The 27,097-nt window shown below is 41.5% G+C and overlaps 2 protein-coding genes and 1 long non-coding RNA gene across 3 annotated transcripts in view; all 3 read left to right on the forward strand.

The window, feature by feature from the left end:
• The window catches only part of LOC105921678 (NLR family CARD domain-containing protein 3), a 1,041,521-nt gene that overhangs the window by 397,244 nt on the left and 617,180 nt on the right, over positions 1 to 27,097 (forward strand). The gene's annotated exons all lie outside the window — the stretch shown is intronic.
• On the forward strand, positions 11,669 to 12,891 carry LOC118557951 (gastrula zinc finger protein XlCGF8.2DB-like; the record flags this gene model as incomplete). Its single annotated transcript, XM_036128478.1, has 2 exons — positions 11,669 to 11,678; positions 11,849 to 12,891. Coding segments are annotated over exons 1-2 (1,053 nt in total), but the record flags the coding sequence as incomplete, so codon positions are not given.
• On the forward strand, positions 15,061 to 17,218 carry LOC110367833. Its single transcript, XR_004928076.1, has 2 exons — positions 15,061 to 16,460; positions 16,685 to 17,218. It is a non-coding gene; the product is annotated as an uncharacterized LOC110367833 (long non-coding RNA).

Genomic DNA, 27,097 nt, shown 5'->3' on the forward strand with positions numbered 1-27,097 from the left:
GTATATTCTTACCGTTTTACTTGGAGAACAGTGCAGCACCTTAAACTGCAGCCGGCCATGTCTGATGCAGATTGATGAGTGAATTCTTTCAACTGCAGCCTGCCAGACTTCATCCGTGAAGGATTCCCCTAGTTCTTCCTCTCGTAGGTTTTTCAACTGACAGGAATGCAACACAATGAATCTTGCCATATATGGTTGACACCAAGCCTTCACCCATTGGGTTCATGTCCAAATATTTATCCAGCCATGTTTTTTTGGGACAATGTTAAAGAGAAATTGGTCTTTACTTGTGATATTACACACAGTTTAAAGTTATTTAATGTTTAATAAATAACTACTTCTGTTAGGTATTGTCTGGTGAATATCAGCCCGACAGCTGATATCAGGACAATAGTTGAAATGAATGATTCGAGAACTGACGTTCTTGTAACAGCAACTGCAGCTACTCTGTGGGCTACACACAACAAAAATTCCCATGATGCATCATCCATAAAAGTGACACGTATGGAGCCTTAAACCAAAGAACTAATGAAAATAATAACAAAATAACCACAATAGCTAAATATACAAATTACCAAAATTAATATGAATTACCAATAATATGTAATAATTTCAAGAAAAGTAAATCGAGCAAGAAAAACTAACCCAAAACATTAGCCATAATGCATGCCAAGAAAATCACGAAATTTAAATTCACCCTCTTACATTACCAGCCCCTAATTGTTATACAGTCGCCAGTCCATCTATGTGTATGAGATCACATAGATGGAAAGGAATCGCACCCCACGGTCCCTCTGCAGTCTGCGTCTGCCTGTTTCTGCCCTGTTCCCTTTCCGGCTCCCCTAAATACTCCACAGCCATGAGATAACAACAGAGACGGTCATATGCCAGACATTCATTTTCTGCATGGTAACACCAGAGCATTTGGCCATGGAAATCAGCAGAGCCAAGGAGCTTGTGTGTGTCCTTGTGTCTCCAGTCCGAGTTGGCATCAGGCCATAGTGACTTCAGAATAATATTCCCATAACACAGACATACTGTAGCTTAGAAGTTTTGGTCTTGACTTTAACTTGGCGGACATAACCCTTTCTGTCAGGAAAAGTCTCTACCACTCTTCCAAGTGGCCATGAACTTCTAGGTGATGTTTCATCCACAATCATCACCACATCACCAACACAAAGGTTTCTGTTGGTTGTGGACCACTTCTGGCGTTCCTGCAGCTGCGCAAGATATTCTTTGCATCACCTCTTCCAGAAGATATCTGCCAGATACTGGACATATTCTCCTTCTCCTGGCATATTGGTCTTCCTTATTAAAAACACCTGGGGGAAACAATGTTCCACTTTGAGCAAAAGTAAATGATTTAGTGTTAATGCTTTCAAATAATTTCAAGTCTGAAGAAGCTCTTGTACTGTTGTTAATGACTGCCTCTGCCTCACATAGCAAAGTATGCAGGTCCTCTTCCTCTAAGACTTGTTCCCTTAACCTCATGTTCAATGTTTTTCTTACAGAATGTATCAATCTTTCCCAGCAGCCACAATAATGTGAACCTGACGGTGGATTGAAATAGCATGCAATGCCCTTTTGTTGCAGATGTTTGCAATTTGGCTGCTGTTCCATTGCTGAATAGCTTGTTTCATCTCCACGTCCGCTGCCTTTAGATTGGTGCCGTTGTCTGAGTACATCCACTGTATATATGAAGATTCACTGTATATAACTGAAAGCACCTTCCATACTCTGCACCTTCTTGTATGAGCCGATGTGACGAGTGAATTTCTCCATTGTGAGATCAATAAAGACTATCTTATCTTATCTTATCTTATCTCCTTCACTTGTCCCTGTCTTGCCACAAACCTCCTGATTGCATTAAGATGTGCATCTGTGTTCAAAGAAGATGCAACTTCCAGGTGGACTGCTCCTATAGCAAGACATGTAATGATAACTCCATATCGTTTTACCTGGGCTCTTCCCCTTCGCACCAAAAAGGGACCAAATTAATCAATCCCAACTCTGGTAAACGGCGGATCATCAGGGGGTAATCTTCCATCCTTCCATCCATCCATCCATCCATCCATCCATCCATCCATCCATCCATCCATCCATCCATCTATCCGTCCTTCCGTCCTTCCGTCTTCTCTTATCTGGGGTCGGGTCGCGGGGGTAGCAGCTTCAGTAGGGAGGCCCAGACGTCCCTCTCCCCGGCCACTTGGGCCAGCTCCTCCGGGGGAATCCCAAGGCGTTCCCAGGCCAGCAGAGAGACATAGTCCCTCCAGCGTGTCCTGGGTCTCCCCCTGGGCCTCCTCCCGGTGGGACGTTCCCGGAACACCTTACCAGGGAGGCGTCCAGGAGGCATCCTAACCAGATGCCCAAGCCACCTCAACTGACTCCTCTCGACGTGGAGGAGCAGCGGCTCTACTCTGAGTCCTCCCCGGATGACTGAGCTCCTCACCCTATCTCTAAGGGAGAGCCCAGACACACTACGGAGAAAACCCATTTCAGCCGCTTGTATCCGGGATCTCGTTCTTTCAGTCACAACCCAAAGCTCGTAACCATAGATGAGGGTAGGAACGTAGATCGACTGGTAAATCGCCTTTTGGCTCAGCTCTTTCTTCACCACAATGGACCGGTACAGCGCTCGCTTCACAGCAGACGGCGCACCAATCCGCCTGTCGATCTCCCGCTCCATCTTCCCCTCATTGGTGAACAAGACCCCAAGATACTTAAACTCCTCCACTAAGGGCAGCACATCTTCCCCAACCCGGAGGAGGCACTCTACCATTTTCTGGTTCAAAACCATGGTCTCGGATTTGGAGGCACTGATTCTTATCCCAGCCGCTTCGCACTCAGCTGCGAACCGCTCTAGTGAGAGCTGTAGATCACACCCTGATGAAGCCAATAGGATCACGTCATCCGCGAATAGCAGAGACGCAATCCTAAGGCCATCAAAGTGGATCCCCTCAACACCTTGGCTGCGCCTAGAAATTCTGTCAATAAAAGGTATGAACAGAATCGCTGACAAAGGGCAACCTTGGGGGAGTCAACTCTCACCGGAAACGAGTCCGACTTACTGCCAGCTATGCAGACCAGATTCTGACACCGGTCATACAGAGACCTGACAGCCCCTATTAAAGGGTCTGGTACTCCATACTCCCGGAGTACCCCCCTACAGGATCCCTCGGGGGACACGGTCGAATGCCTTCTCCAGATCCACAAAGCACATGTAGACTGGTTGGGCAAACTCCCATGCCCCCTCCAGAATCCTGCTGAGGGTGTAGAGCTGATCCAGTGTTCCACGGCCAGGAGTAATCTTCATTTGGGTAAATTGGTCATTTATTGCTTCCCAATTGAAGCATGCCGCCTTCTGCAAGTAACACATTTTGATAACAGCTTTCTGATAGATTAGATTGGATTCCACAGGCTCCAGGAATCCAAAACCTCTCTCTTAATTTAGCCAACATGTGATTCCTGCCTGCATGAGCTGTGACTTCATGAACATGTCTCAACACAAGAGAGGCAATATGGGAATGCTTGGGCAGAATCAATGGGTGCTTGAATTCAGCTGGCAGGGCGGATTGACTCAATCTTCCACCCACTCTCATCACTCCGTCTAGAGCACCGGATTCAGCTTATGTAGTGGGCCACTTCTCTAAGCTGTTCTCCTTTCATTCGCATAATTATGTCCTCTGCAAAGTATCACATTTGGAAATACTTCACAATTTCTGATTCTGCTTCATCCAAATTAGCACAGGACAAGTCCATTCCTTTGGATTCTGATCCCATGTCTTCTATGTTGTTCACATTATTTGAAGACAAAACCTTCTTTCCTTTCAACTTCAGCTGCAACAGCCTTTTCAGCCTGAGAAACAATGCTACAGCTCTCTTCAGCTTTATCCAGGGGGAGAAATGCCTGTTGCATTGCTGAGCTGTGCCTGTACAGTGTGAACTTGAACCACTCTTTTCACCTCCAAGTCTTCACAATCCAAAACTCTATCAGGATTTGTGGGCCACAGATCAGATGTCTGAAGAAGGAAACTTGGTCCAGACAGCCAGTCTCCACACAGCAGCAAAGCTTTGGCTGTCAGTCCCCTGGAGACAAAATCAGCAGGATTAGAGCTAGAATTCACATACCTCCACTGACATGGTTGTGAATGCTGCTGGATGGCTGCAACACGGTTAGCCACAAACGTCTGGAATCTTGTTGTTTCACTGTTCAAATATTTAATGATAGCTGTACTGTCAGTCCAGAATACAGAGTCCTTCAGCTCTAACTCCAGCTCTTTACAGCTTATCCATTTTAACTGCCACTGTAGCAGCTGTGAGCCCCAGCCTTGGAACAGTGGGTGTTTTTAGAGGAGCGACTCTGGCTCTGGCCATCTGCAGAGTGGATTTTGCCTCACCTGAGTCGTTATGTATCACCAGATAGCTTGATATGATACAATTTCAAGGGGACAGATGCATTAAGACCAAGCAGTTTGGTACACCAATAGCTTATGTTCAGAAAGCCACTTATTCCAACCTTTGATGATGGTGTCTGGTAGCTCTTTATCCCAGGAGTATTTCAAATGACATGACTCCTAAATAAGTCTCTGTGCTGGTTGTTATGGGAGTTTTGGGTGGAATTCTAAACAATAGTAACTGAGGTACCATCTTTACTAAATGACGAGACGGTGGTATGACGTTCCAGCACTTTTATTGAGAAACAGAGCAGAGATTCACATAGTTGGAAAGTAATCGCACCCCACGGTCCCGCTGCAGTCTGCGTCTGCCCTGTCTCTGCCTGCCTCGCTTTTCGGGCTTCCCCTAATACTGCACCGTGGCCTTGGTTTGAGACATAACAAAGACAGTCTATCGTAAACAATCAGTATCCCTCAGCAGCTGCAGCATTTGGCCTTGCAATCAGAAAACAGTGGATCTTATACACAGACATCAGGTCTCCAGGCCTCCTCTGTCCGAGTGGTGTGAGGCCATAGTGACTTCAGAATAATAATTCTTATAACATTCCTCTCATTTTTTTGATGATGGCGTCGTCAGCATCAAGACAAAACAAGATGACCCATCTCTTGAAAATGTGAACAAAGCACAGAGGAACCATTTCTGTAAACTCGTAAAGTGGGACCCAAAGGGTTCCCGTGTTGGAACAGGGTAGTGCTGGAACTTTTAGTACAGCTCAACATGAATGCTTCAAAGAGGTTTAACACACAAGATCAAAGATTCAGCTTTTGTCTACAATTTAGGGTTCATCTAATTAAGTAAGGCCTGTTTTAGGTACCTATGCGCACATTATTTTAAAATTACATTAGACTATGGTAAGCTAAACCTGTTCAGTAACCAAGGTCGAATCCGTCTACTCTGACCCACCCTGAATACCCTCCTACTCCTTTCTCCACTCACCCCTACGATGGACAATAATCCACCACTCCAAACTTACAACACCAGGAGCAAAGGCAGGAGAGGTTCAGTGCGGGCAGGGGAACCACAGAAAAAGCTACCCCTAGGGGGTAGTAAAAACTGGCAAGCCCCCCTCCCAGGGAGATCTGCTCTCGACCAATCTGAGCCTGAAAACCCTGTATTGAATCTAAGTGTTATCATTACCAGCTAATATTAAAGGATCTTTAGAGCCAATCCGATCCTGGTTCTTCCTATATCAAATCAAAAGGGTGCAGAAACCATAGATCCTTGTGTGTCTGAAGCAAACGGTTTCCATTTTTTACCATAAAACCATATTGATCAACATGATGTAACATTAAAGTGTAGATGTCTTAACACAAAAAAAATCAAACATGTGAGTCAGTGGAACAGAGCAGTTAAACAAACAGCAACACAATATGAGATGAGTCCTAAACGTCAAGAACGCAAAGTTAAGAAAGCCTTCAGGCCTTTCAGGCACAAGGCAGAAAATAATCTAATCGCGCTTAGGGTTCTTCAGGCAACTCCTCCTGTTGAAGAATAAGGAATCAGAGTTCTCTGGCTTCTTCATCCCCAGTCCTCTTCTTGTTTCCTCCTCGCAGGCTGGACGATTGAGCTGGATGGTAATAAGCGTTCAGTTCTGGATGGGCACCGAGCATTTTATTTTGCATTTCTCCCTAATAAAACACTTTGTGAAGATGGTCTGCAGACACGAGTCCTTGTTTCCACTGGAGAACAGAAACAAGGTGTAATTAGTGTTCTTATCAAAACCCCTTTCATGTGTCATTTATTAAACATCCTCCAAGCACTTTCACATTCAAGATATTTCTGTCCACAATTATTTAGCTCTCAGAATTCTGCAATTTAATTATTAGTTAAAAAGAGTAATCTTTAGGTTCAAATGTATCTGCAGTAAATTCATAGTAATTCTTAACAGAATGCTTTCAATGTGTGTCTTAACTGTTGTTGTCTGACAGTTGAAGTTCTCTGCAACATAATTTCATCAACATATTCATTTCATGTCATTTCCCATTTATTTTAAAAACCCCGGTGAGAAAAAGAAAGCATTTCCACGTGAAAGCCTTTTCCCTCTTTCTCTCTGTTTTTTGTAAAGAAGAAAGTGAGGTGCTGTTCTGCACAGAAAAGAAAAAATATTTACACCATGCTGTTACTGTTCAAGGATGCTAAGGTTCTACAAAACAAAGCAGTGAGCAGGAGAGAACAGGAGCTTTTGAAAACGTTCTAACATTGTTGAACAATCAAAGCTACTTAAGCAAATCAGAATTAGTTCCCAATTTAATCCTAAAATAAAGTAAACCTTACATTGTGTACATTGTGATTATTTATTTATTTATCTTCTTAAACTGAGGATCAAGGACTTTGATTAAGAAGTTCTTGGATGAACGCGTCTCTGCGTTCCTATTTGTCTAGGCCTCTGCAATCTGATCTATGATCTATGTATTCTGAGTGCCTGGTCAGGAAGGGTCAAGGTTCTCTGAAGCTTTCTGTTTTCAGCAACCCTGAAAACCCAGAACCCTTTACAGTCAGTGTCAGGTGTCAGGTGACCTGTGGGACCACCTCGTCGTCCCTCTGGTTCCACCAGCTGTGTCAAGTCCACAGCAGCTTGTCCTGGGTGCCATGCCCCAGGGGTCTCCACACCCCCTTGTGTGGAACGTCTCTCATTGTAAGGATCTCACCTTACGTCCCGTTCGAGATGTTCTTTACACAACAGGAGTTCCAATGTGGGATGTATTTGCTGCTTTGATGTTCCTCAGAGAAAACCTTCATTCATTGATACATCTTCAAGCTGTTACACTTTCATCATCACAGCCCCCCAACCATCCTGACCAGATCCAAAATGTCCACATAATTTAATCTAATTAAATTAATCTTACTTATTTTCTGCATGTAAGACGATAACCATTAAATTATCCTGATCTAAAAGCCCTCAGGTTTACAGGTTAACTGGTTAAAAAGACTTTTGAGTTATTTGTGTTCTAGTTGAAAGATATTAAATCTCCATAAATATTGTAACCATTGTACCCTGATGCTTTAATCCTAAATTTACCCATGTTAGTTAGTAGGATGTGTCATGCTAATTTTATTGCAACATTACCCATTTTAGCCAGTAACCTTTTCTTTGCGTTTTATTGAAGCCTGCCAGAGTAGCAGAAATCAGCTTACTCTAAGATGTTCATTAAATGAAATGTTATTTAAAAGTTCAGATTACTCTACGTATAGAGTGAAAACTAATTAATTCATTTATTTATTTAACTGTTGATATAACACCCACTTAATTTATTAAGTTGCTCTATGATTCCATCAAGTTACTTCTTTAAAAGTTTTCACCTTTACATAATCCTAATGTGTTTCATAATGTGTGTTTTGTTTTAATTGTGTACAAGAAAATCTGAAGTGAAATGCATGAAGTCGTGTCTGCAGAACTAATGTGTTTGTTGTCGAAGGTTGTCCGATGCCTCAGTCATAGTCCTTCAATGTCCATTTTCAGTCCAGTGTCTGAGATCAGCAGCCAAACATTCTCCTTCCCTTCAACAGTCCATCCTCCAGTCCTCACGCCTGCAAATAGAATGAATTCTGTCAGCATTTTTTGCCAAAGAAACGCTCCATAGGTTGAAAAGAAATTACAGCAAAGCAGTCACAAACATTTTAACTACAGTGTTCCCTCTAACATGACAAACATAAAAGAAACAAAAGGATAGAAAAAAATAAATCAAACTTTGTCTCTTACAAAATAAAACTCAAAACTGGATCAGGCTGAAGTCAATGACATCACCTTTAGTCCTTGTCCCAAGGATCAGTCTCACCCTCACTGCGGCACTGTTATGGTATTCTCTCGCATCTGAGAATGTCTAAAATGAGACTAAATCTCTATGTTAACACATTCCTATCATATTGACCAGGTTTCTTTGCAAAGAAAAAGAAGCAGAAAGATAGAACTGTTAATAGCAGAAAGCAACAAACATCTTTAAGACACCACCTTTCCCGCTGGAAGATCTCCTGGCATAAATGGTTAAAACTAAGTATAATTTAGTGTCCAAATCTGATTATAACTCCTTACCGCACTGCTAGCACTGTCCTCTCAGCCTTGCACTCGGCAAAAGAGAGGAATGTTATAAGAATTATTATTCTGAAGTCACTATGGCCTCACACCTGGTGGTCGCCTTTTTGGTATAATGGTCGGGGTCCCCACTTATCAAAGCTGCGAACGTCTTCGCAACAGTCAAGGACTTAAGCATCCCTGCCGCTTTCATCCACAACAGAAGTGGACAGCCTCTTGTACAAAACCAAGACAAGAGGACTTTAATGGACCAGCTGCAAACTGCTCAGCTGGTCACCCGTTCTCCAGGTGAAAATCATTCTGCCCAACCTTCTCCCAGCATGAGAGTCCGTATTTCAGCTGAAAACGTATTTTTTTAGTTTAATGTTTAAACCTTAGTCACCGTTCGGTATTGCGAACCCTGTTTTATTTGCCTTAAGGATAAAATATAATTCATTATTTCTACCGGCTTTTACTTTTACTACCTTTTAGGTTTACAGTTTTAAATTTTAAAATTTCTTGAGGTATACTTTAAATGGGGTTTAAATTTTAAAAGCTTGCAAGCATTTTTGAGCAATTGCGTTTGTTTTTGTAAAAGAGCTGGAAAATAATCCCCTTACCGTCTCATGAAAGAAAGGTTCGGATCTTCGCGCCGACGCCCCAGAGATGCTCCGAGACCAGGAGCTCCTCCACATCCCTTGAAAATCCATTCGGGGTACCAGAGGCCGGATAACCTCTCCAGGCTGGCCAAAGCAGCTCCTGTCCCCGGACTCCCTCGCTCATCGGTCGGAGATCCTGTTCGTGACGCCAAATTGTTATGGGAGTTTTGGGTGGAATTCTAAACAATAGTAACTGAGTTCCCATCTTTACTAAATGACGAGACGGTGGTATGACGTTCCAGCACTTTTATTGAGAAACAGAGCAGAGATTCACATAGTTGGAAAGTAATCGCACCCCACGGTCCCGCTGCAGTCTGCGTCTGCCCTGTCTCTGCCTGCCTCGCTTTTCGGGCTTCCCCTAATACTGCACCGTGGCCTTGGTTTTGAGACATAACAAAGACAGTCTATCGTAAACAATCAGTATCCCTCAGCAGCTGCAGCATTTGGCCTTGCAATCAGAAAACAGTGGATCTTATACACAGACATCAGGTCTCCAGGCCTCCTCTGTCCGAGTGGTGTGAGGCCATAGTGACTTCAGAATAATAATTCTTATAACACTGGTCAAATGACAAAAGCGAGCAAACCCAGTGGATCAAAGATAGAACTAACCAGTGAAAGTAGTCCTCTTCTGGTGAGTGGGCACTCTTTGAGATTGATTTTAAACTTGAACTGGTCTGTTTCCGCACACCACTGTATTCCCAGGACCCTCTCCACTGGTAAGTAATCCTGATCCAAATCCAGATCTTGAAATCCAGTTGCTTGTTCATTTGCTGGTGTGGTGTTAAGCAGCGTTCGACAGTTACTGGATCACTTTGTCAACCAGGCAAGGGAAATTGCACTACCTTCATCCTTAATAGACTTAATGCAGTCATCCACATAAAAGTTCTTAAATACAGTTTGAGCTGCCTCTCAACCAAACTGTACTTCAAAATTTTGCATGGCAAAGGTTGCTAGAGCAAAATGTGCACCAGCATCTTATGATCCACCAGCTCCTTACTGTAATTGCCACCGGGCCACCAGAGGAATCTGAGGAGGTCAGTGTCTTCATCAATCACTTGCACTATTATTATTATTATTTTTATTATTATTATTATTATTAATTTAACCAAAGTTTCATCTGATAAATCCACCTTCTGCCACTTTTCCAGCATCCATCCTTTTAGCAGGCTGGGCCATGGCAAATGCCATGTGTTGTTGTTGTTGTTGTTGTTGTTGTTTTTTTTTTGGACTTTTGTTTAGTGTTGGTTTCTGGACACTAAGACAGACAGACTTCCACAATCTGTTCTGGTTGACACGGGACCTTGAGGTGACCGGTTCTGGTGGAGCTCTGCAGCAGTGGAATAATAATCATAATTTAACTTTATTGATCTCACAATGGAGAAATTCACTTCTGCATCACTTTCACTTCTAAACATACATACAAAGGATAAGGGTGACGGAGGTCAAAAAACCTTTAGCTCCACTCTGTGGGCTACACACAACAAAAACTCCCATGATGTATCATCCATAAAATTGACACGTATGGAGCCTTAAACCAAAGAAGTAATGAAAATAATAATAAAATAACAATAGTGAAATATACAAATTCCCAAAATTAATATGAATTACCAATAATATCTAATAATTTCCTGCAATAGACTGGTGACCTGTCCAGGGTGTACCCCGCCTCTCTCCCATTGACAGCTGGAGATAGGCACCAGCATCTCTCGCAACCCCACAAGGTATCTAATAATTTCAAGAAAATTAAATCTAGCAAGAAAAATAAACTCAAAACATTAACCATAATGTATACCAAGAAAATCACGAAATATAAATTAAAGCTCCTACAGTATCTATCTGACCTGATTCAAATGTGTGCTCCGTCACAATCATTGAGGCTGGCAGTGTAGCTACTGTCAATTATCCCAAAGCCTAAGAGCAAGTTGAGAGGTAAGCAACGTTTTCAGCTGCTACCCCCAAACTGTGGAATAAGCTGCTATAACAAATCAAACAAATGTTTTTTAAATCTTCTCTTGAAACACATTAAACATAGAGACCCCCCCCCCCCCCTTGTAATGTTAGAGAAAATTAATGAAAGACTAGCCTGTTTTAGCTACCCTCTGTAGTTTTATTCTCACCATTTTCAGATTTTTTTTTTTATGTGCTGGGCCCTTGCTCTGCAGGTTGTAAGACAACAAAACAAGCCCAAGGTGGTGAATAGTTTCATAAAGCTGTAAACAAACAAGACATAAGAAACAACGATGCAAAATAATAAGAAAAAGTAGTAGTTAAATCAAAGAAGTAAATATAGCTAAATTACCTAAATATATCTTTATTAAAATGTGCCTCAGTTCAGGCTGAGATCAAAATACTTTCTAATGTGCATAATGTTTTTCAATGTTTCCTGCAGATGTTCAGCAGAAACTGATTAAGGAAGAAGATGCTTCTTTAGACCACAGGCCTCCTGCTGACCTGCATGACCCAAAGCCCCCCCACATAAAGGAGGAACAGAAGGGAGTCTACATCAGTCTGCCAGGAGAGCAGCTCAATGGGAAGGAGGTGATTAATGCCATCAGGTTTCCAGTCTCTGCTCCTCCCATAAAGAGTCTGGATGATGAACAGTCTCTGCTGCTCTCACAACTTTATCCAGACCAGATTAAAGGCAGAGAGCTTCCAGAAGAGAATGATGGAGAAGAATCCATCAGGATACAAGATCATGGAGATGCTTCCATTTCTTCAGAGACTGAAGACACTGAGGAGGATGAAGAGGACAGTGATGTAGAACACCCTCTCTCTGAGCTGAAACACTCTGGATATAAGAAATGTTCTACAGAGAAGAAAAATGTGGACTCACGAAGGAAAGTCCAGACAGTAGAGAAGCTTAGCTGTAAAGACTGTGGCAAAACATTTATGGGAAAATCAACTTTTAACAAACACATTAGAATACACACGGGAGAGAAGCCTTTCTGTTGTGATATATGTGGACAAAGATTTGGCCAAAAATCTAATTTAAACACTCACATGAGAATTCATACAGGACAGAAGCCATTCTGTTGTGATCTATGTGGAAAAAGATTTAGCCAAAAAGCAACTTTAAATACACACATGATAATTCATACAGGACAGAAGCCTTTCTGTTGTGATTTATGTGGACAAAGATTTAGCCGAAAGTCACATTTAAATAGACATATGCGAATCCATACAGGACATAAGCCTTTCTGCTGTGATCTATGTGGACAAAGATTTAGTCAAAAAGCAACCTTAAACATACACATGAGAATCCACACAGGCCAGAAGCCTTTCTGTTGTGATCTATGTGGACAAAGATTTAGCCAAAAACCTGCTTTAAACATACACATTAGAACCCACACAGGACAGAAGCCTTTCTGTTGTGATCTATGTGGACAAAGATTTAGCCAAAAACCTGCTTTAAACACACACATGAGAATCCACACAGGACAGAAGCCTTTCTGTTGTGATCTATGTGGACAAAGGTTCAGCCAAAAATCTGCTTTAAAAACACACATGAGAATCCATACAGGACAGAAGCCTTTCTGTTGTGATCTATGTGGTCAAACATTTATCCAAAAAGCACATTTAAACACACACATGAGAAGCCACACAGGACAGAAGCCTTTCTGTTGTGATCTATGCGGACAGACATTTATCCAAAAAGCACATTTAAATAAACACATGAGAAACCATACAGGAGAAAAGCCTTTCTGTTGCGATCTATGTGGACAAAGATTTAGGCGAAATTCGCATTTAAACACACACATGAGAATCCACACAGAAGGAGGAACAGAAGGGAGTCTACATCAGTCTGCCAGCAGAGCAGCTCAATGGGAAGGAGGTGATTAATGCCATCAGGTTTCCAGTCGCTGCTCCTCCCATAAAGACTGGATGATGAATAGTTTCTGCTGCTCTCGCAGCTTTATCCAGACCAAACTCTTCCAGAAGAGAATAATGGAGAAGAATCCACCAAAATACGAGATCATGGAGATGCTTTCATTTCTTTACAGACTGAAGACACTGGGAAGGATGAAGAAGACAGTGATGTAGAGCACACTCTCTCTATGAGCTGATAACTTGTCGGACTCTGGGTATAAGAAATGTTCTACAAAGAAGAAAAATGTGGAGGACTGAAGCTTAGCTGCAAAGACTGTGGCAAAACATTTATTGGAAAATACGCTATAAACACACACGAGAAGCCATTCAGGAGAGAAGCCTTACTGTTGTGATCTTTGTGGACAAAGATTTAGCCAAAAATCTAATTTAAAGACACCCACAGAAAATCCATATAGGACAAAGGCCTTTCTGTTGGGATCTATGTGGACAACGATTTAGCCAAAAAGCATATTTAAACAAACACATGAGAATCCATACAGGACATGAGCCTTTCTGTAGTGATCAATATACACAAGGATTTACTGAAAGAGGACAGTTCAATACACACATGAGAATCCATACAGGAGAGAAGCCTTTCTGTTGTGATGTATGTGGAAAAAGATTTAGCCTAAAAGCAGACTTAAACACAAACGAGAATCCACACAGGACAGAAGCCTTTCTGTTGTGAACTACAGTACAGAACAAAATTTTGGACACACCTTCTCATTCAAAGAGTTTTCTTTATTTTCATGACTATGAAAATTGTAGATTCACACTAAAGGCTATGAATCAACATGTTTGGAATTATATACTTAACAAAAAAGTGTAAAACAGAAAATATGTCTTAAATTCTAGGTTCTTCAAAGTAGCCACCTTTTGCTTTGATTACTGCTTCGCACACTCTTGGCATTGTCTTGATGAGCTTCAAGAGGTAGTCACCTAAAATGGTCTTCCAACAGTCTTGAAGGAGTTTATATAATTCCACATGGATTAATTCATAGTTGTGATGCCTTCAGTGTGAATCTTCAATTTTCATAGTCTTGAAAATAAAGAAAACTCTTTGAATAAATCACATGAGAATCCACACAGGAGGGGAAGAGACTGCTCTGAATATTTACTGCACAGTTGTTGTTTGCTGTGGGATGTTTGTTGTCATTATAGGCAACAGTCTTCTCTTGCTAGTTTCACCATTTCTCTAGGAGCTAATTATTAGTTTGGTCTTAAAACATTACAAGATTTATTTTTTATTTGTTTAATTTGTCTGACTGAGCTACAGGGAACTTCAGACTTTAATGTGTAGAAACATGAATGTTTATCCTTGAATGGTGAGTGATATTTGGCTGCACAGTGGCGCAGTGGGTAGCACTGTTGATATGGATGTACAGACTGATCCTCTAATCTGTGGGATTTTCAAAGTAAAGAACTCAGTAAGGACAGCTTTATAGATAAAAATGTACCAATACTGATACTGATGACGAGTTGATATGAGAATATAAAGTTCAGAGATGAAAGATTTATATCCAGTTATGAACCTAAATGCTCCGTGACAGACAGCATCCAGCATCTGCAGAGGTAGCGTCTGTATTCATAGAAACAAATTCACAGTAATCTGATAGAGAAAGGAAGGTCAACAAAACAAGATGCTTCCTGCCCTAAAAAAAAAGCAACATCTACATCTAAAGAGAAACCCTAGCTTTTCACTTAACTGCTGGAGCACTTCACTGAGATTTCATCTTCCCAGAAACAACTTTCACTTCAACTGGAGCGATGCAGTCAATGATGTCTGAGACTTTAGACTGAAAGTTATCTACTAGCTCATCTACTGAGTTGCAGCCCAAGGTTGAAGTAGCAGAGTAAGCTTGAATAAAATTTTCCGTGGCATTGTCCTTAAAGGTGCTTTTCTTATGATGTCCCTTTGGCTAAATGAGTCACTGGGAATTATGCTTTCATAGGTAACAGAAAAGTGATCAGATAGGGCAACATCAGTTACATTGACGTTAGAAATCTTTAGACCTTTAGTGATGATTAAGTCTAATATTTGTGTGTTGGCTGTTTAACATGCTAAGTTAAACCAAAGATTTTAAGTGTGTCACACAGTTCTTTTGGACTTCTGTCTTCAGGGTTGTCAACGTGAAAGTTGAAGTCTCACCCAATAAATAGTAGTTATTAACACATATCAAGAATAAAACACACTGTCACAATTACACGGATGACACACAATTGCATATCCGTTTTACATTCCAGTAAAATCTATTTTTCATTCCAATGAACAGATGAATACCTGTATGTGTCAAGATTTTCTTCAGCTAATTAAAGACGAGCTGAAGTTTTAATTTTTGGGCCAAAAGGGTCAGTACCCACCTTCACCCCATTGGTTTAAAGAGAAATGTTGCAGTGATCATTGAACCTGACCTGAACCAATCACAAACTGATCATTAAAGGTATAGTGGATGATCTACTTTGACTTCAAATTCCCAGAAGAATTAGAATTTTGAGCCAATCTATCTTTGATAGGACACCTTATGATCTATCCAAGATGGTGGCACAGAAACCTGCAGCAACTACAGGCACAAGGCTTTTTATGTTGTTCTTTGTGTTTTTGTTTGTCATATCGCCAATGCAAGCTCTAATTATACAAAAGAGAAGAGCAGCTTGATCTGGGGCCACACTCCAAAGCCTGTGGATTATACCGATGGTCGAAACCAGACTTTATTTCTCCTGAAACACGACAGACAGCAGGGCCTCTGTTCCCACCGCCTCTTAGGCCTGGGTCACAGAGGAAACACAGAAGAAGACGCGGCGGCCTCCGTACCAGGCTAAAGGCTAATCCACACAGGCCAACCCTGCCCAGTCTCCTCATGGCAAATGTTAAATCCCTAAAATAGACAAGATCCAGCTCAGGATTGCCTCACATAAGGACAGCTGTGTCGTGATCTTCACAGACACCTGACGCCAGAGTCAAGCTAGCAGGCTGCTCTTTGTTTGGAGCAGACTGAAACAAATCTGTAGAGAGAAGCAAAGGTGGAGGCTTAATAATGTACATTCACAACAGCTGGTGCATAGCTGCAAAAGCTACCAGAAGCCTCTGCTCCACCAATCTGGAATACCTAGACTTTAAGTGCAGATCTTTAAACTGGTTTAAGAGTTCAGCTCTGTGATAAGCTGTGCTGCTTTATCGGTAGCCTTATGAACAGCAATCAGGAAGCAAAGGATCAAAGATTCTTTATTGTCACCACATGTTGCCCTGGGGAAATTTTCTTTTGGACGCTCTGGCTAGGAGTACAAACAAAATACAACAGGCAGTGAAAACTGAAAAGTTCACAGTTTTTTTCACATTGTCACTTACAAAGAAACCATGGGTGGACGTCTCGATGCGGTCCCTGCGGAAGCGTTCAGATCAGGAGACAGAAATCTTCAACCTCTCCCTGCAGCTCTCCACAGTTCCTACCTATCTGAAATCCTCCGTTATAGTAAGAATTATTTTTACTTTTCTCTACATGTTTTATTTTATTTATCATGCTAATTGCATTTATGACATATTTACTCATTACTATTAAAAAGGTTTTATGGTTTGAGTTTATTCAGATAAGTGTTTTTCAGGTGACTGATCCCTCTTTCTCTCTCTCTCTCTCTCTCTCTCTCTCATGTATTATTGTGTTTATTGTTTTTATCATATATTTACTGGAACATATAGACCAATGGTTATCAGTTTATTTTACTGTATATGTGTATTGATTTTCTCTCTCTTATTGTTACAGAAGGCCTGCAGAAAGCAGAAAAACATGTTGTGATGAGGATAAGTGTTTTTCAAGTTATGTTTGAGACTGTGATGAACTGCACCCAGTCATCTGGTGTGCTTACGCATAACTGAACTGTGTGAACTGCTTTGTATTATCTCGAATGTCACATTGCTGTTAATTCAATTCAATTTTATTTATATAGCGCTAATTCATGAAACATGTCATCTCAAGGCACTTTACAAAGTAATATTCAATCAGATTATACAGATATAAAATAGCCTCCCCTACTCCTTGGCGTGGCAATATAATATTGTAAGGTAAAAAATTAACTGGTTTATTTTACACACAGGGTGCAGACGCTTACTGTTCTCCGCTCATTTCTATTCAACTATTGACCTGTTCTCAGCCTCCCCTGGTTTTTTTATTTGATAATGTGGTGTGTGTATTGTAGATTTCTGTAGTAATAAAAAGACTCTTCAAAACTGTAACTATATTTTTCCATATTTAATCTAAAAGGCAGAGGAATGTTTACAGACAGTTCCATGTTCTCATAACACAACGGAACGGTTCCCTGAGAACCTCGTTAGGTACATTAAATACCAAGCATGTGTCCACCCATTCAAGGCATTCCCAATATGATATCAGCAGATGTCCTTGCTGACACATATCACACATAACAGTCATTCTGTCCAGTCTGAGTATGTCAGACACTTTGCCTTCAGAGTCTGTTTATCTGTAATTTGGATAAACTATCCAATTTAATTGAGGGGTTGTTTGAATCTTGCATAATATCAGCTTGACTCAGCCTGACGCTGAGCCACCTGGGGCTGTGAGGGCTTCTTTTATCACTGTGTAGAAAGAAAACAGTTGGACCTCCAGAGCGGTTCATCCTGAAAAAGACTGGCCTGTCAGGAATCCTCCCTTGCCTGGGTGTGACTGACTTTAGCCACTGCTCAGAGTTGGTACTGCTGGAAAAGCAGCACTAATTCGGTTAGACAATTAATCTGCACTATAGAGTGGATCCCCCACAGCCTGGTCCATTTGAGAGACCCAGAGGTGAACCTTCTCATGGCCTTTCAGAATCAGAAACAGAAATACTTTAATAATCCCAGAGGGAAATTATTTTCGTTACACATTCCAGATATACACATATAGAAAACACATTTCTATCTATCTATCTATCTATCTATCTATCTATCTATCTATCTATCTATCTATCTATCTATATATATATATATATATATATATATATATATATATATATATATATATATATAGATAGATAGATAGATAGATAGATAGATAGATAGATAGATAGATAGATAGATAGATAGAAATGTGTTTTCTATATGAAAACACATTTTCATATAGAGGCTAAATTTATTCATTTTTGCACATAGTCGCTAACATTTTATTTTAGATCTATCATTATATATATATATATATATATATATATATATATATATATATATATATATATATATATATATATATATATAATGATAGATCTAAAATAAAATGTTAGTGACTATGTGCAAAAATGAATAAATTTAGCCTCCAGCCTCTCTGTGCAGTGTGCAGGGCTGCAGCCTCTTCTCACAGCAAGCAGAGCGCCTGCAGCTGCAAGGCACCGATTCCTCACACAGTGACATAACAGCTGCTGGTCAGGTTAATGTCAACATGACTTCATTCTTTCAGCGATTAAAAAACAACATGAAACTATGTATAAAAACACTACAAAACTAAGCTTAATTATTAATTTTCTTAGATTTTTTTGTACAAGATTTACATTAAAGCAAAGAGGCAACGTTGACATAATTAGCTTTCGTTTTACAAACAAGTTGAGATTTTCTGAGAAGACTGCAGAATCCGCCTCTGGCATCCTGGTGCTGTTTGCAGGATGACCTCTCCAAGATGGCGGCTGTAATTTATTCCCCCTCTTCCCCAACGCGCAGCCACGTTGATCCTTCCGGGTTCTTTGTCCTTGTGTTGCTGTGAGGCCAGAATCGGGAGTGTTGGTGAGGCTGAAAGAGAGCAGCAGCTGCTGCAGGTGATGAAGTCTGGAAAGAAGTCCAGCAGCTGGAGGCACAGCGGAGAAACTGGAGGGAAGCAGGAGCTCAAAGAGCGGCAGGACGCAGCAGAGGAGACACCAATGATGGGGGATGTTTTCCAGCCCAGAGTTCTGCTGCACCCATCAGGTTTGGAGATTTCCTTCTTCATGCTAACTGTGTGGATGGAGCTAAAGTTTAGGAGCCGTTTTCAGCAGCTGATGGATTCCTCCTCTTCATCACAACTCGTTGCAGGGTTTCCCCCAGAAAACTGGCTAAGCCTGCAGCTCTGCTTAGGAGGTGCTAAAGCTATCTCAGCATGTAGCATAGGGGGTGCTAATGCTAGTTTAGCACGTGGTTTAGGAGATGCTAATGCTAGCTTAGTGTGTAGCATAGGAGGTGCTAATGCTAGCTTAGCACGTGGTTTAGGAGGTGCTAATGCTAACTTAACATGTAGCAACATTCATCATCAAGTTCTTCTTGTCTGTCTGCCTGGTAAAGTTCCCACAAACATCACTTTTTGGTTTATCTTGTCTAGAAAGATGGTCGTCGGTTTTCTTCTGGGTGTTTTAGCTATGGAGGACCAATCCTGCCAAAATTTAAATGGATTTAGATTACATACAGAAATAAATAAGACAAAGAATTCCTTCATTGTCCAACTACGGAGAATTTCTGTTGTGACAAACATACAAACAGCTATAAAGTATATCAGTGAGGCAAAAAGGAGCAAACCAGTCAAATTTTGAGTTTGTTCTAAAGAAATATCAAGAGTAGAAAATGCTGGTAAAATATCAGTTAATATTGACTAAGGAAAGAAAAAAATATTTGATGCTGGAAGTATAAACTCCAGCCTATTCACATAACACACAATGAGGGAATGTGCAATATTTCCATAGCATACAAAGCTTAATATGAAATAAATGTGGTAGTAGTGCCACATTAACTCATTATGAGTTAACATGATGTAGACAGTTGTTTGAGAACAATATAAACAATTTAGTTTTTCTCCTACAAATTATGTCTATGTCAGGCTAACTGACATTCTCACTTACTACTTCTTGATTGAATGAAAATCTCTTTACATTTGGGATCTGTTTTTGTTCAATTCATCGCCACCATCTAGCAACAAAACTGTGTTTTCCAAGAATAAAGCAGCCATCTGTTTCCAAGGATGTGCTCAGGAAGGTGGATTTATGTTTCCAACAAAAAGACTTTTGGTGATTAGCGACAATCAAAGCAAATTACATTTTTCTAGGACACATGAAAATGAGCATAGAGGCGTTTACTTGTTGACAACATTTTAACTACTTTTTGCAATAAATTATAATTGCAGTTGGAGTTTTAATGATTATTCCTTCATCACAAGCTAATGAAAATGTCTGTTTATTGAGTTATTAACTCAAAAGGAGATAATAAGGTAACTCTTAGAGACCATTCAAATTCTGACTCAATATAATCACAAAAATCAATGATTTGCCAGTTATTTATCAAACTGATAATTTGCTGTTACGGCAATTATTCTGCTTGATAAAATACTAGAATACAATACTCACTACTAAATAGAACATGAAAAAGAAAATAATAAAAATTAAAGTCAATCAAAATGGATTGAGAGGTAGCAACGTGTAATCAATTAACAGCTTTTTAGGAATCTTATTGAAATCAACATTAACCATCACAATCAGTGTTAGTTCCTGCACTGTTAGCTTCTAGTTCAGTCTAGTTGGGCTTCAAGGTGGCGCCCAGCTAACGATAACTAATCAATGGCGTACCGCGAGCGAGCTATTTTTAGATCGTGACGTCATATCACATGGTACGAGGTAGGGCAAATATGCGTTTTCCTCCACTCTTTCGCTGTTTGTTACCCTTGGTTTTACTCGGTAAAACTACTGCTTTTTCTAGGTCTAAGACGTCTCCTAACCATGGTTTTTAAACATTGTTGCTATGGAACGTGCAACAGCGACTCGAGGTACGCTGATAGGCAGCATATGAAGGATGTTAAAGCCGCAAGTGGCGTCGATCGGCCCTCGCAGCCAAGCGCCGCTCTGGCCCATTGGCCACCGCTGCGGTGGCGGCCGGCCGGCGAGGTTCGCGCACCGCTGGCCGCCCCCCACCGCAGATGCTGTCACGCATTTTCCTCGCCCGTCCACCGGGCGATTCCCACAAACGCGTTCGGCAGCGTTCCCCCATGACTCACAAAAAATCTGGTGCAGATCGGTCGATGCAGCGAGGAGATACAGCCGTTTGATAATGATAATGCATTTGGCCACCAGACCGGACTAAATTGTTCGGCGGGCCGGACAATTTATACCGCTTCCTGGACGGTGACTACAAACAGAAATAAAACGGCCGATGACGCCATGAACGCCGAGCAGGAGGGAGGTAGGGAGTAGGGAGCCCCAGACGTTCCTCTCCCCAGCCACTCGGGCCAGCTCCTCCGGGGGAATCCCAAGGAATTCCCAGGCCAGCCGAGAGACATAGTCCCTCCAGTGTGTCCTGGGTTTTGACAAAACCAAAACAACAAAAAACACCTATAACACATGAACACATTGGAAATATTAAGCAGAGTTTAAAGAAATTCTCTTTGGAGTACTTAAGCATTAAAACTATTCCTAATTGGTTCTGCCCAGGCACAAAATACCATCTAATGGGTAGGGGGGAAAAGGAAACTCTTACGTGGTGTTGCTCCAACCATGGAGATTGATGCTGCACAACTCAGCTGTCGATCTCAGCTGGAGTCTGGCATAGGATTAGCACAGTTCACTAAGGGTCGGAAAAACGGATTCTCTGGGTGCTCCTCCGATGATTTGTTTTGCCAAAACAAAAATGAGCAGATCTTGTGAGTCCCTGAAAGATTATGGATCTTCCAGTTGGATCAAAAATGAATTAAAGTTAATTTTAAATTCAAGACCTCCCTAATGATAAAGGGGACATAGTGATGGATCACTCGGGCCCAGGAGTCCAAATCAAAGGCAACATGCAGAAATTCAGCTAAATGTCTTCCCAACACAGCGGCACTGCACAAAGAAGGAAGAACCCTTGTCCATTGTGTCTTTTATCTTCAGCCAGTCCTTATCGCCATGGTGACGAGAAATGGGGGTTTCCATTGGAGGTCGTCCTAACTGTGTTTCATGCTAGGAGTTGTCAAGTCATAATGGAATTTGAAGAGTGGGCTGCTGGTGATGATGACCCATCCAAATACAAAGAGAACCAGAGAAATGGTCATAACCTGAGTGTTGGTCCAATCTGTAGCTCTAGGGAAGCGAGGCAGAGGGACTGAGCTCAACTCTGATGGGGTGAGACTGAATTTAATCAGCTGGGTGCCTGCAAGTAAAAATTGTCTTTCAGTCTTGAAATTGTATCCTTTAAAGAAATCTATTATTTCCATCTCTGAATCCAATTTGGAAATGTCAAAGTAATGCAGAACCATATTTCCGATGTGGACTACTGCACCTTGAGTTGGGGAACAGAAAATGGTTTGGTTGGGCAGTTTTAGTCTGTAAGCTGTATTATGCTGCTCATAAGATAACAGATCTTCTGTCTCTGGGGTGCTAACAAGTCACCTGTTACCTGCCTGTTGAATTTTGGTTTCCACACATGGATATTTGAGGATCATCCTAGCCTGACAGTTTTGTTTATAAGACTCATTCCTTAGACCACACAGGTAATTGGTAAAATCTCTGATAAATATATTACTTGGACATACCCAGTGAATGTCCTTAGTTTTGGTACACAAGTCTAAGTTAGGGACCAAATAAAGTTTTGGGTCAGCGTCTTGACAGGCTAACATTGAGGGGGTTTGTAGGTGTATGTGAGACTGACCTTGCCAAAAACTGACATTCAATACTGACTTAAGCCTGTAGACGTTGGCTCTTTCAGTTATGGGAAGGTTTAGTTGTTACACACTGCTATATTTCCACACTTAATTCCCTCTTTTTAGTGCTTGTATCTGTCCACTGTTGCCACGGCTACAGTAATATGGGGATGGGGTGGTCAACATAATAATAATTATAATGATAATAATTTAACTTTATTGATCTCACAATGGAGAAATTCACTTCTGCATCTTAACCCATCCCCTTGGGGAGCAGTGGGCTGTCACTGTGCGGCGCCTGGGGAGCAATTGGGGGTTAAGGGTCTTGCTCAGGGACCCAGAGTGGCAGCTTGTGGGAGTTGAACTCAGAACCTCAGGGACCAAAGCTCTGTGCTCTAACCACTAGGCCACCACTCCCCCAAACTGCCAAAGACATGACGTCTTTGGCAGTTTGATCAGTTTCAGTCTCATCTGTTGACATCGTTGTAACATTGTAAAGATCTAGTTGTTGATAAAGCATGTAATGTGTTTCAGTGTTGGCTGCAGATGTTAAAGAAGAGGCTCCTGAAGAACAGAGTCCTGAGGGGGAGCAGCAGGAGTCAGAGCCCCTCCACATAAAGGAGGAACAGGAGGAACCCGGGGCCCGTCAGGAAGGAGAGCAGCTCCTTGTGAAGGAGGAGACTGATAGCAGCTTTCCATTAACTGCTGCTCCTATCAACAGTAAGGATTGCTTTACTTTGTTTCTGTGTCCTGTGTTGCAGCTAAAGGCCAAAACTCTCTGGATTCATCAGCTTCCTATCAGACAAACTATAAAGATTAACGTGTGTCATTGTTGTTAAAATGTTATTGAAATGCACAATGAGATTAATTTATGTAATTATGTATACATTTTTTTATATTGCCGAAATCACACTGCATACATCTAATTCTACATGAAAAATAGTAATTAGAGGCACAGGCATTGAACGAGGTGAACAAGTGATTCAAGCTGTGTGGTAATCAGGTAATTATTTTAGTGCAACAGTGTCAGAAAAATATGAGAATGTTAAAACCTATATTTACATAATATTTATGTCCCACTTTGTAATCCATGGAGGAATCAGTTGCAGCTTTGTGCATGTGTTATACATCTGCAGTGTGAAAACGGAGCAGGTCTCCTCTCTGCTCTCTGCAGGTTTTTCAGGATGAGGCAGCTGCCTGTGCCTGTGAGGCAGTGCTGAGGGAAGTAGGGAGGGACTCACTTTAGCTCTAGCTACTGTTCTGAGAGAATAGCAGTGGACCCACTAAGTTTTTGGTAGTAATTAATATTAATGACATCACTCTAAATGTAACTTTTCCTTTGATTTCTACATCGAAAACCTTCTTTGTCCTTGGCCAGTCATTGAAAAAAGTCTGTTCACATCGCTTTGTGTCCCTTTTCCGCTCCAATTGGCCTAATTTTGAAACAGCTTTATCAAAATTGGCGCCGGTGTGTCTGTGTCGCCATTTGACTCTCATGATTTTTCTTTGTATTTTGTTAATTTTTACCTCTGTCACAAGGACCACTGACTGACTGTGTATAATTGCATGGAGTTGCTAAAAACTAAGGAAAATGCCCGATGGCGTGTCATTTCTAAAGCAAACAGGTAGATCCGAAAAAAATATTCTGATCTGACTGCCTGTTTAAGGTAAATGCTCCCCTGCCCAAAAAACGCAAACGCTGTGGACTGTGAGCAGGCCAACTGGTAAAGTTGAAAGCCTTCTGGCTCTAGTGGGCGCTTGGTTAGTGGCCATTATTGGACAGCGGGAAGATATCTGTGTGCTGGGCCCTTGTCACCCTTTTTTCCGGAAAGGCGTACCGCGCACGTGACGTCACCATCTCATGAGCAACGCCCCTTGCCGCTAAGGTAGGGCAAACGGTGTGAGAGCGCACGTAGCAACCAGCCATTACACATGCAACAGATAAAATGATATGACCGACTTTTCAGCTGTTAAACTTTCACAAGAGGATGTCCAGGTGCCCCTTTTACTGGTAGAACTGTGGAACAACATACCAACATTCAGCTCAAACGATGGCTTGAGTGTCGAGAGTTTAGAAAGACTGGAAAACGGGCCGAGTTGATAGAACGGTGAGTCGATGTTTTTCTCCTGCTCGGCGTTCATGGCATCAGCGGCCGTTTTTTTTGTTTGTAGTCACTGTCCAGGAATCGGTATAAATTGTCCGGCCCGCCGAACAATTTAGTCCGGTCTGGTGGCCATGCATTATCATTATCCAACGGCTGTATCTCCTCGCTGCATCGATCGGTCTGCACCAGATTCTTTGTGAGTCATGGGGGAGCGCTGCCGAACGCGTTTGTGTGAATCGCCCGGTGGACGGGCGGGGAAAATACGTGACAGCATCTGCGGTGGCCACCGCAGCGGTGCGCAAACCCCGCCAGCCGCCCGCCACCGCGGCAGTGGTCAATAGGCCGGAGCGGCGCTTGGCTGCGAGGGCCGATCGACGCCACTTGCGGCTTTAACATCCTTCATATGCGGCCTATCAGCGTACCTCGAGTCGCTGTTGCGCGTTCCATAACAACAACGTTTAAAAACCATGGTTATGAGACGTCTTAGACTTAGAAAAAGCAGTAGTTTTACCGAGTAAAACCAAGGATAACATACAGCGAAAGAGTGTAGGAAAACGCATATTTGCCCTAACTGTACCACGTGATATGACGTCACGTTCTAAAAATAGCTCGCTCGCGGAACGCTATTCAAGTGGTCTTTCTCATCTTTTGAACCAAGCTGTTTTGAGCTGCGACAAACTGCTTCAGTACTATGTGCTGTTGTTTACAGTCCGCTGATATACAACAAAGATTTTATTGATGATTTTTCTTACTCTGTTGCTTTTATGTTGCCACGCTATGACATGTTTTCAATTGTTGGTGATTTTAATATTCATGTCTGCTGCCCGTTTTGAGGCTTTTATTTGACACAACATGTCACTTGCAGTACACATGTCCATGGACACACTTTGGACATTATTTTAACTTACGGCTTTCCCGTTAAAAATATAAATGTCATTATTGAGGATGCAGTGTTGTCTGACCATGCCCCAGTCATGTTGGATTTTAGTTTGGCTGTTGACCTGAAAATACCATTAGTGCGTCATGGTCGGCTTATAAAATCTGACACTGCCACTACTTCTTCTGACAGTTTTTCAGCTACTGCACAGAATGTGTTAAACTCTGCTGCATTTGGCACAGATCATTGTATGAACTCTTTTATTTCAGTATGCTCCAGGGTTGATCATTGTTGCTCCATGTAAAGTCATGCGTCCCAAGTCAAAGCATGATCCATGGCTCAATGACAAAACTGTCGGAAGGCGGAGCCAAAGTGGCAGAAAGACCGTCTGGAGGTCTCGAACCAGATTCTTAAAAAAAGCTGGAAAAACTACCAGAGGGTGGTTAGGGTTTAAAGAAACAAGCATTTTTCTGATCTAATCTTAAATAATCACAGCAAGCCTCGCATTCTTCTTAAGATGACTGTTTTATGAAATTTTTATACAGGATCAGGAGAGATCGGCAACACACAAATAATGACACAAACACTGATTCTGCTAGAATAATTGTGCCCTTTTATTCCGCTGCAGCATACAGCAAAGCAGCAAGCATTTCAAACAGATGTGATGCATAACAGTTAACAAAAATTGCTCTTACCATGGCACTGGACTGGAGAGCCGGCAGTCTGGGCTGAACAGCATCAACGTGGCTGGGCGTCCGTACGCAACCACCGCAGACTCTGCTAGCCTGAGGGAAATCTTCGTCTTTTATATTCTTTCAAATAAAGGATCAGATGCGAGGTTGGCCAGTCCTCATCTCGCAGTCGATCCACCCAACAAGTCATTCGTCCTGTTTTGAAAACATGTTTTCGAAACAGGACTGCATGACAGGAGCATATCGAAATGACTACATAAAACTAAGTCCTATTTTAATTTGTCAGAGCACACGAGGCAGAATTTGGTCTGACACAGTGCAAATAGTAATTTTCGATTATCAGTTTTAATTAACTACTTACCTTAAGTAAGTATATATATATATATATATATATATATATATATATATATATATATATATATATATATATATATATATATATATATATATATATATAGTTCACCGATGATGATGACAGTGAAGACGCCCCCCCCCACAAGAAAATTACTCCTCTGCCATGGCGTAGTAATATAACCAACCAGAGGGTGTCGCAATTCAGTATTATCAGCTGTACAGTTATCCATGCTGTTTTAATGTCTGAGCATGGCAATGAATTAAAACTTAGCTGTTTTTCTTGTTTTTTTTGTTTGTTTTTTTTGGAATGTTGGCGAGGCGGTAGCCAAGACAGTGCTGCGAGAAACACTGCCTTGCAATCGTTTTATTACCGTGTTTTCGGACTCTAAAGGACGCTTAAAGTCCTTAAATGTTCTCAAAAATTGACATGTCCACTTGATATGTGCTTACTGACTGATCTTATATGGTACAATTGAC

This window comes from Fundulus heteroclitus, chromosome 24 (genome assembly GCF_011125445.2).
Source record: "Fundulus heteroclitus isolate FHET01 chromosome 24, MU-UCD_Fhet_4.1, whole genome shotgun sequence".
Lineage (NCBI taxonomy): Eukaryota > Metazoa > Chordata > Actinopteri > Cyprinodontiformes > Fundulidae > Fundulus > Fundulus heteroclitus.